Source organism: Oncorhynchus kisutch, linkage group LG18 (assembly GCF_002021735.2).
Source record: "Oncorhynchus kisutch isolate 150728-3 linkage group LG18, Okis_V2, whole genome shotgun sequence".
Lineage (NCBI taxonomy): Eukaryota > Metazoa > Chordata > Actinopteri > Salmoniformes > Salmonidae > Oncorhynchus > Oncorhynchus kisutch.
Genome location: NC_034191.2, coordinates 84,555,827 through 84,567,471, shown reverse-complemented (window position 1 = coordinate 84,567,471; position 11,645 = coordinate 84,555,827). Strand labels below are relative to the sequence as shown.

General features: G+C 54.4%; 1 protein-coding gene across 1 annotated transcript in view; it reads right to left on the bottom strand.

Moving 5' to 3' along the window:
• Window positions 1–39: 39 nt before the first annotated feature.
• The window catches only part of dlec1 (DLEC1 cilia and flagella associated protein), a 120,178-nt gene continuing 108,572 nt past the window's right edge, over window positions 40–11,645 (bottom strand). Inside the window, exons 37-38 of the mRNA XM_031796922.1 lie at window positions 1,644–1,764; window positions 40–496 (exon numbers count right to left, since the gene is read on the bottom strand). Coding sequence (XP_031652782.1) covers window positions 274–496; window positions 1,644–1,764 — 344 coding nt within the window. The 3' untranslated portion in view covers window positions 40–273. The remainder of the gene's footprint in view (window positions 497–1,643; window positions 1,765–11,645) is intronic.

The following is an 11,645-nucleotide window of genomic DNA, read 5'->3' as shown; positions in this document are numbered from 1 at the left end:
AAATGTGTCATGCTCAATAAAAACACAGAAACACTTGTGAATAGTTGAATTGTTCATTTCCATAAACCAACAACGTACACAGTAACATCATACACACCAGTGGAGGCTGCTGAGGGGAGGACAGCTCCAAGTAATGGCTGGAACGGAGCAAATGGAATGGCATCAAACCATGTAAACCATGTGTTCCATTTATTGAATGCCATTCCACCTATTACGCTCCAGTCATTACCACAAGCCTGTTCTCCCCAATTAAGATGCCACCAACCTCCTGTGCTATTCACTAAGTACAAGGCGTGATAAATACAGGCAAAGAGTGCACACAACTGTTGCCAGTGTTCTCAGGTTAAGGTCATGTCCCCTGAGACTCCTGCTAAATGTCGGTAAGTAGAGACACAAATCTCTGGTCGAAGGAGCCGCGTCCCTGGATGTGTAGCGATAAGGGGGCTCCCCCAGGAACCCCTTTACTACGGCTGTGGCTTGAAACTCCCTCTCCTTGCTACAGGAGACAAATTAGACTTGTAGAGAACCAGTAATGATATGGAAGTGAACCATATAGAGACCTATGGACAGTAACCAAACCATATAGAGACCTATGGACAGTAACCAAACCATAAAGAGACCTATGGACAGTAACCAAACCATATAGAGACCTATATAACTAGACCATACGGAGAAATATGTAACTAAACCACATCAAGATATATTTGTAGGAATACAGTAGTAGATGTGGTTATTGTGGTATTACCTGTAGGGGCTGTGTGTTAGTTAGGAGTAGTTACCTGGCTGTGTGTTAGTTAGGGGGTAGTTACCTGGCTGTGTGTTAGTTAGGGGTAGTTACCTGGCTGTGTGTTAGTTAGGGGGTAGTTACCTGGCTGTGTGTTAGTTAGGGGTAGTTACCTGGCTGTGTGTTAGTTAGGGGGTAGTTACCTGGCTGTGTGTTAGTTAGGGGTAGTTACCTGGCTGTGTGTTAGTTAGGGGGTAGTTACCTGGCTGTGTGTTAGTTAGGGGGTAGTTACCTGGCTGTGTGTTAGTTAGGGGGTAGTTACCTGGCTGTGTGTTAGTTAGGGGGTAGTTACCTGGCTGTGTGTTAGTTAGGGGTAGTTACCTGGCTGTGTGTTAGTTAGGGGGTAGTTACCTGGCTGTGTGTTAGTTAGGGGTAGTTACCTGGCTGTGTGTTAGTTAGGGGGTAGTTACCTGGCTGTGTGTTAGTTAGGGGTAGTTACCTGGCTGTGTGTTAGTTCGGGGTAGTTACCTGGCTGTGTGTTAGTTAGGGGGTAGTTACCTGGCTGTATGTTAGTTAGGGGTAGTTACCTGGCTGTGTGTTAGTTAGGGGGTAGTTACCTGGCTGTGTGTTAGTTAGGGGGTAGTTACCTGGCTGTGAAGCTGATCTGTAGGGGCCGTGTGTTAGTTAGGAGTAGTTACCTGGCTGTGAAGCTGATCTGTAGGGGCCGTGTGTTAGTTAGGAGTAGTTACCTGGCTGTGAAGCTGATCTGTAGGGGCCGTGTGTTAGTTAGGAGTAGTTACCTGGCTGTGTGTTAGTTAGGGGGTAGTTACCTGGCTGTGTGTTAGTTAGGGGGTAGTTAACTGGCTGTGTGTTAGTTAGGAGTAGTTACCTGGCTGTGTGTTGGTTAGGGGGTAGTTACCTGGCTGTGAAGCTGATCTGTAGGGGCTGTGTGCAAGAGGAGACAGGATACTCCAACGGCTTCAGGACCCCACAGTCAGGAGTCACTCTGAACTCTGACCCTTCCTCTTCCTCACCAGAGTCTGCAGACAGAGAGTTAACATACCATCACCAATCACGGGCGCATTTTACACCACTTCTGGTTTGTTTGAAATCAATCGCATGTTTTTTGAATTATGTATAAAACGTGTTCTGTTTCCAAAAGGTTTCGAAATTGCTTTTGCACCAGGAATAGTTCAATTTCTTACCATGGAGCTGCCCAAAATCACAGCTGGTGAGAAGGAACGAGGAAATCTGCCCACTCCCATGCTTCACAGGTTTCAGAAATGCATAAATACATTGTGGGTTGGCCTATCCTTTCTGCAGATATCAGTATTGAAATCCCCTAACAAAATAATTTCCTTGGTATATATCCAGCAAACAATCGCCAGATCATTGCTTAAATCCTATCTGATGTTATAAGCAATATCCAATCTTACAAAAGCACATACCCCCCCACGGTTTCCGATTCCGATCCTTCCTGAGAACAGAGTAATTGCCTATCTCAATTTCTGAGTCACAAACAGATAATCCAACCATGTCTCTGTAAAACATAGGGCAACTCTTCCCAAAGACCTTGCGGAATACGCAATCCACCTGCAACTCGCCTCACGCTGCACTACCATGCTCCCTCTGCACTACCATCCTCCTTCTGCACTACCATCCTCCCTCTGCACTACCATCCTCCCTCTGCACTACCATCCTCCCTCTGCACTACCATCCTCACTCTGCACTACCATCCTCACTCTGCACTACCATCCTCCCACTGCACTACCACCCTCCTCTGCACTACCACCCTCCCTCTGCACTACCATCCTCCCTCTGCACTGCCATCCTCCCACTGCACTACCATCCTCCCTCTGCACTACCATCCTCCCACTGCACTACCATCCTCCCTCTGCACTACCATCCTCCCTCTGCACTACCATCCTCCCTCTGCACTACCATCCTCCCACTGCACTACCATCCTCCCTCTGCACTACCATCCTCACTCTGCAATACCATCCTCACTCTGCACTACCATCCTCACTCTGCACTACCATCATACCACTAGACTACCATCCTCGCTCTGCACTACCATCCTCCCTCTGAACTACCATCCTCCCTCTGCACTACCATCCTCCCACTGCACTACCATCCTCACTCTGCACTACCATCATACCACTAGACTACCATCCTCGCTCTGCACTACCATCCTCCCTCTGCACTACCATATTCCCTCTGCACTACCATCCTCCCACTGCACTACCATCCTCCCTCTGCACTACCATCCTCCCTCTGCACTACCATCCTCCCTCTGCACTACCATGCTGCACTACCATTCTCCCACTGTACTACCATGCTGCACTACCATCCTCCCTCTGCACTACCATCCTCCCTCTGCCCTACCATCCTCACTCTGCACTACCATCCTCCCACTGCACTACCATCCTCCCTCTGCACTACCATATTCCCTCTGCACTACCATCCTCCCACTGCACTACCATCCTCCCACTGCACTACCATCCTCCCTCTGCACTACCAATCTCCCACTGCACTACCATCCTCCCTCTGCACTACCATCCTCCCTCTGCACTACCATCCTCCCTCTGCACTACCATGCTGCACTACCATTCTCCCACTGCACTACCATGCTGCACTACCATCCTCCCTCTGCACTACCATCCTCCCTCTGCACTACCATGCTGCACTACCATTCTCCCTCCGCACTGTCATCCTCCCTCTGCACTACCATCCTCACTCTGCACTACCATCCTCCCTCTGCACTACCATGCTGAACTACCATCCTCCCTCTGCACTACCATCCTCCCACTGCACTACCATCCTCCCTCTGCACTACCATCCTCCCACTGCACTACCATCCTCCCACTGCACTACCATCCTCCCTCTGCACTACCATGCTGCACCACCATCCTCCCACTGCACTACCATCCTCCCACTGCACTACCATACTCCCTCTGCACTAACATCCTCCCTCTGCACTACCATGCTGCACTACCATCCTCCCTCTGCACTACCATCCTCACTCTGCACTACCATCCTCCCTCTGCACTGTCATCCTCACTCTGCACTACCATCCTCCCTCTGCACTACCATCCTCCCTCTGCACTACCATCCTCCCACTGCACTACCATCCTCCCTCTGCACTACCATCCTCCCTCTGCACTACCATCCTCACTCTGCACTACCATCCTCCCTCTGCACTACCATGCTGAACTACCATCCTCCCTCTGCACTACCATCCTCCCACTGCACTACCATCCTCCCTCTGCACTACCATCCTCCCACTGCACTACCATCCTCCCACTGCACTACCATCCTCCCTCTGCACTACCATGCTGCACCACCATCCTCCCACTGCACTACCATCCTCCCACTGCACTACCATACTCCCTCTGCACTAACATCCTCCCTCTGCACTACCATGCTGCACTACCATCCTCCCTCTGCACTACCATCCTCACTCTGCACTACCATCCTCCCTCTGCACTGTCATCCTCACTCTGCACTACCATCCTCCCTCTGCACTACCATCCTCCCTCTGCACTACCATCCTCCCACTGCACTACCATCCTCCCTCTGCACTACCATCCTCCCTCTGCACTACCATCCTCACTCTGCAATACCATCCTCCCGCTGCACTACCATCCTCCCTCTGCACTACCATGCTGCGCTACCCTCCTCCTTCCGCACTGTCATCCTCCCTCTGCACTGCCATCGTCCCTCTGCACTGCCATCCTCCCTCTGCACTACCATGCTGCACTACCATCCTCCAACTGCACTACCATCCTCCCACTGCACTACCATCCTCCCTCTGCACTGCCATCCTCCCTCTGCACTGCCATCCTCCCTCTGCACTGCCATCCTCCCTCTGCACTACCATGCTGAACTACCATCCTCCCTCTGCACTACCATCCTCCCACTGCACTGCCATCCTCCCTCTGCACTACCATGCTGAACTACCATCCTCCCTCTTCACTACCATCCTCCCACTGCACTGCCATCCTCCCTCTGCACTACCATCCTCACTCTGCACTACCATCCTCCCTCTGCACTACCATCCTCCCTCTGCACTACCATGCTGCACTACCAATTCTCCCACTGCACTACCATGCTGCACAACCATCCTCCCTCTGCACTACCATCCTCACTCTGCACTACCATCCTCCCTCTGCACTACCATCCTCACTCTGCACTACCATCCTCCCACTGCACTACCATGCTGCACTACCATCGTCCCTTTGCACTGCCATCCTCCCTCTGCACTACCATGCTGAACTACCATCCTCCCTCTGCACTACCATCCTCCCACTGCACTACCATCCTCCCTCTGCACTACCATCCTCCCACTGCACTACCATCCTCCCACTGCACTACCATGCTGCACTACCATCCTCCCTCTGCACTATCATGCTGCACCACCATCCTCCCACTGCACTACCATCCTCCCACTGCACTACCATATTCCTTCTGCACTAACATCCTCCCTCTGCACTACCATGCTGCACTACCATCCTCCCTCTGCACTACCATCCTCCCTCTGCACTACCATCCTCCCTCTGCACTACCATGCTGCACTACCATCCTCCCTCTGCACTACCATCCTCCCACTGCACTACCATCCTCCCTCTGTACTACCATCCTCCCTCTGCACTACCATCCTCCCTCTGCACTACCATCCTCACTCTGCACTACCATCCTCCCTCTGCACTACCATCCTCCCTCTGCACTGTCATCCTCACTCTGCACTACCATCCTCCCTCTGCACTACCATCCTCCCACTGCACTAACCATCCTCCCTCTGCACTACCATCCTCCCTCTGCACTACCATCCTCCCTCTGCACTACCATCCTCCCACTGCACTACCATCCTCCCACTGCACTACCATCCTCCCTCTGCACTACCATCCTCCCTCTGCACTACCATCCTCACTCTGCAATACCATCCTCCCTCTGCACTACCATCCTCCCTCTGCACTACCATGCTGCGCTAAACCCTCCTCCTTCTGCACTACCATTCTCCCTCCGCACTGTCATCCTCCCTCTGCACTGCCATCGTCCCTCTGCACTGCCATCCTCCCTCTGCACTACCATGCTGAACTACCATCCTCCCTCTGCACTACCATCCTCCCTCTGCACTACCATGCTGAACTACCATCCTCCCACTGCACTACCATCCTCACTCTGCACTACCATCCTCCCTCTGCACTACCATCCTCCCTCTGCACTACCATCCTCCCTCTGCACTACCATCCTCACTCTGCACTACCATCCTCCCTCTGCACTGTCATCCTCACTCTGCACTACCATCCTCCCTCTGCACTACCATCCTCCCTCTGCACTACCATCCTCCCACTGCACTACCATCCTCCCTCTGCACTACCATCCTCCCTCTGCACTACCATCCTCACTCTGCACTACCATCCTCCCTCTGCACTGCCATCCTCCCTCTGCACTACCATGCTGAACTACCATCCTCCCTCTGCACTACCATCCTCCCACTGCACTGCCATCCTCCCTCTGCACTACCATCCTCACTCTGCACTACCATCCTCACTCTGCACTACCATCCTCCCTCTGCACTACCATCCTCCCTCTGCACTACCATGCTGAACTACCATCCTCCCTCTGCACTACCATCCTCCCACTGCACTGCCATCCTCCCTCTGCACTACCATGCTGAACTAACCATCCTCCCTCTTCACTACCATCCTCCCACTGCACTGCCATCCTCCCTCTGCACTACCATCCTCACTCTGCACTACCATCCTCCCTCTGCACTACCATCCTCCCTCTGCACTACCATGCTGCACTACCAATTCTCCCACTGCACTACCATGCTGCACAACCATCCTCCCTCTGCACTACCATCCTCACTCTGCACTACCATCCTCCCTCTGCATTACCATCCTCACTCTGCACTACCATCCTCCCACTGCACTACCATGCTGCACTACCATCGTCCCTCTGCACTGCCATCCTCCCTCTGCACTACCATGCTGAACTACCATCCTCCCTCTGCACTACCATCCTCCCACTGCACTACCATCCTCCCTCTGCACTACCATCCTCCCACTGCACTACCATCCTCCCACTGCACTACCATCCTCCCTCTGCACTATCATGCTGCACCACCATCCTCCCTCTGCACTACCATCCTCCCTCTGCACTACCATCCTCCCTCTGCACTACCATGCTGCACTACCAATTCTCCCACTGCACTACCATGCTGCACAACCATCCTCCCTCTGCACTACCATCCTCACTCTGCACTACCATCCTCCCTCTGCACTACCATCCTCACTCTGCAATACCATCCTCCCGCTGCACTACCATCCTCCCTCTGCACTACCATGCTGCGCTACCCTCATCCTTCTGCACTACCATTCTCCCTCCGCACTGTCATCCTCCCTCTGCACTACCATCGTCCCTCTGCACTGCCATCCTCCCTCTGCACTACCATGCTGCACTACCATCCTCCCTCTGCACTACCATGCTGAACTACCATCCTCCCTCTGCACTACCATCCTCCCTCTGCACTACCATGCTGAACTACTATCCTCCCTCTGCACTACCATCCTCCCACTGCACTGCCATCCTCCCTCTGCACTACCATCCTCCCTCTGCACTACCATCCTCCCTCTGCACTACCATCCTCACTCTGCACTACCATCCTCCCTCTGCGCTACCATCCTCCCTTTGCACTACCATGCTGCACTACCAATTCTCCCACTGCACTACCATGCTGCACTACCATCCTCCCTCTGCACTACCATCCTCACTCTGCACTACCATCCTCCCTCTGCACTACCATCCTCCCTCTGCACTACCATCCTCCCTCTGCACTACCATCCTCCCTCTGCACTACCATCCTCCCTCTGCACTACCATCCTCCCTCTGCACTACCATGCTGCACTACCATCCTCCCTCTGCACTACCATACTCCCTCTGCAATACCATCCTCCCTCTGCACTACCATCCTCACTCTGCACTACCATCCTCCCTCTGCACTACCATCCTCCCTCTGCACTACCATCCTCCCACTGCACTACCATCCTCACTCTGCACTACTATCATACCACTGCACTACCATCCTCCCTCTGCACTACCATCATACCACTGCACTACCATCCTCCCACTGCACTACCATTCTCCCACTGCACTACCATCCTCCCTCTGTGCTACCATTCTCCCTCCGCACTGTCATCCTCCCTCCGCACTGCCATCCTCCCTCTGCAACCGCCATCCTCCCTCTGCACTACCATTCTCCCTCCGCACTGTCATCCTCCCTCTGCACTACCATCCTCCCTCTGCACTACCATCCTCCCTCTGCACTACCATCCTCCCTCTGCACTACCATGCTGCACTACCATCCTCACTCTGCACTACCATCCTCCCTCTGCACTACCATGCTGAACTACCATCCTCCCTCTGCACTACCATCCTACCACTGCACTACCATCCTCCCTCTGCACTACCATCCTCCCACTGCACTACCATCCTCCCACTGCACTACATTCCTCCCTCAGCACTACCATGCTGAACTACCATCCTCCCTCTGCACTACCATCCTCCCTCTGCACTACCAATCCTCACTCTGCACTACCATCCTCACTCTGCACTACCCATCCTCCCTCTGCACTACCATCCTCCCTCTGCACTACCATCCTCCCTCTGCACTACCATCCTCCCACTGCACTACCATCCTCCCTCTGCACTACCATCCTCCCTCTGCACTACCATCCTCCCTCTGCACTACCATCCTCCCTCTGCACTGCCATCCTCCCACTGCACTACCATCCTCCCTCTGCACTACCACCCTCCCACTGCACTACCATCCTCCCACTGCACTACCATCCTCCCTCTGCACTACCATGCTGCACTGCCATCCTCCCTCTGCACTGCCATCCTCCCTCTGCACTACCATCCTCCCTCTGCACTACCATCCTCCCACTGCACTACCATCCTCCCTCTGCACTACCATGCTGCACTGCCATCCTCCCTCTGCACTGCCATCCTCCCTCTGCACTACCATGCTGCACTACCATCCTCCCACTGCACTACCATCCTCCCTCTGCACTACCATCCTCCCACTGAACTACCATCCTCCCTCTGCACTACCATCGACCCTCTGCACTACCATCCTCTCACTGCACTACACCATCCTCCCTCTGCACTACCATTCTCCCTCTGCACTACCATCCTCCCTCTGCACTGCCATCCTCCCTCTGCACTGCCATCCTCCCACTGCACTACCATCCTCCCTCTGCACTACCACCCTCCCACTGCACTACCATCCTCCCACTGCACTACCATCCTCCCTCTGCACTACCATGCTGCACTGCCATCCTCCCTCTGCACTGCCATCCTCCCTCTGCACTACCATCCTCCCTCTGCACTACCATCCTCCCACTGCACTACCATCCTCCCTCTGCACTACCATGCTGCACTGCCATCCTCCCTCTGCACTGCCATCCTCCTTCTGCACTACCATGCTGCACTACCATCCTCCCACTGCACTACCATCCTCCCTCTGCACTACCATCCTCCCACTGAACTACCATCTTCCCTCTGCACTACCATCGACCCTCTGCACTACCATCCTCTCACTGCACTACCATCCTCCCTCTGCACTACCATCCTCCCTCTGCACTACCATCCTCTCACTGCACTGCCATCCTCCCTCTGCACTACCATGCTGCACTACCATTCTCCCACTGCACACCATGCTGCACTACCATCCTCCCTCTGCACTACCATCCTCCCTCTGCACTACCATGCTGCACTACCATCCTCCCTCTGCACTACCATCCTCCCTCTGCACTACCATCCTCCCTCTGCACTACCATCCTCCCTCTGCACTACCATCCTCCCTCTGCACTACCATCCTCCCTCTGCACTACCATCCTCCCTCTGCACTGCCATCCTCACTCTGCACTACCATCCACCCTCTGCATTACCATGCTGCACTACCATCCTCCCACTGCACTACCATGCTGCACTACCATCCTCCCTCTGCACTACCATGCTGCACTACCATTCTCCCACTGCACTACCATGCTGCACTACCATCCTCCCTCTGCACTACCATCCTCCCACTGCACTACCATTCTCCCACTGCACTACCATGCTGCACTACCATCCTCACTCTGCACTACCATCCTCCCTCTGCACTACCATGCTGCACTACCATTCTCCCACTGCACTACCATGCTGCACTACCATCCTCCCTCTGCACTACCATCCTCACTCTGCACTACCATCCTCACTCTGCACTACCATCCTCACTCTGCACTACCATCCTCCCTCTGCACTACCATCCTCCCTCTGCACTACCATCCTCCCTCTGCACTACCATCCTCCCTCTGCACTACCATCCTCACTCTGCACTACCATCCTCCCTCTGCACTACCATCCTCACTCTGCGCTACCATCCTCCCTCTGTGCTACCATTCTCCCTCCGCACTGTCATCCTCCCTCCGCACTGCCATCCTCCCTCTGCACTGCCATCCTCCCTCTGCACTACCATTCTCCCTCCGCACTGTCATCCTCCCTCTGCACTACCATCCTCCCTCTGCACTACCATCCTCCCTCTGCACTACCATCCTCCCTCTGCACTACCATGCTGCACTACCATCCTCACTCTGCACTACCATCCTCCCTCTGCACTACCATGCTGAACTACCATCCTCCCTCTGCACTACCATCCTACCACTGCACTACCATCCTCCCTCTGCACTACCATCCTCCCACTGCACTAACCATCCTCCCACTGCACTACCATCCTCCCTCTGCACTACCATGCTGAACTACCATCCTCCCTCTGCACCACCATCCTCCCTCTGCACTACCATCCTCCCTCTGCACTACCATCCTCCCTCTGCACTACCATCCTCACTCTGCACTACCATCCTCCCTCTGCACTACCATCCTCACTCTGCACTACCATCCTCCCTCTGCACTACCATCCTCCCTCTGCACTACCATCCTCCCACTGCACTACCATCCTCCCTCTGCACTACCATCCTCCCTCTGCACTACCATCCTCCCCTCTGCACTGCCATCCTCCCACTGCACTACCATCCTCCCTCTGCACTACCATCCTCACTCTGCACTACAATCCTCCCTCTGCACTACCATCCTCACTCTGCACTACCATCCTCCCTCTGTGCTACCATTCTCCCCTCCGCACTGTCATCCTCCCTCCGCACTGCCATCCTCCCTCTGCACTGCCATCCTCCCTCTGCACTACCATTCTCCCTCCGCACTGTCATCCTCCCTCTGCACTACCATCCTCCCTCTGCACTACCATCCTCCCTCTGCACTACCATCCTCCCTCTGCACTACCATGCTGCACTACCATCCTCACTCTGCACTACCATCCTCCCTCTGCACTACCATGCTGAACTACCATCCTCCCTCTGCACTACCATCCTACCACTGCACTACCATCCTCCCTCTGCACTACCATCCTCCCACTGCACTACCATCCTCCCACTGCACTACCATCCTCCCTCTGCACTACCATGCTGAACTACCATCCTCCCTCTGCACTGCCATCCTCCCTCTGCACTACCATCCTCCCTCTGCACTACCATCCTCCCTCTGCACTAACCATCCTCACTCTGCACTACCATCCTCACTCTGCACTACCATCCTCCCTCTGCACTACCATCCTCCCTCTGCACTACCATCCTCCCTCTGCACTACCATCCTCCCTCTGCACTACCATCCTCCCACTGCACTACCATCCTCCCTCTGCACTACCATCCTCCCTCTGCACTACCATACTCCCTCTGCACTGCCATCCTCCCACTGCACTACCATCCTCCCTCTGCACTACCACCCTCCCACTGCACTACCATCCTCCCACTGCACTACCATCCTCCCTCTGCACTACCATGCTGCACTGCCATCCTCCCTC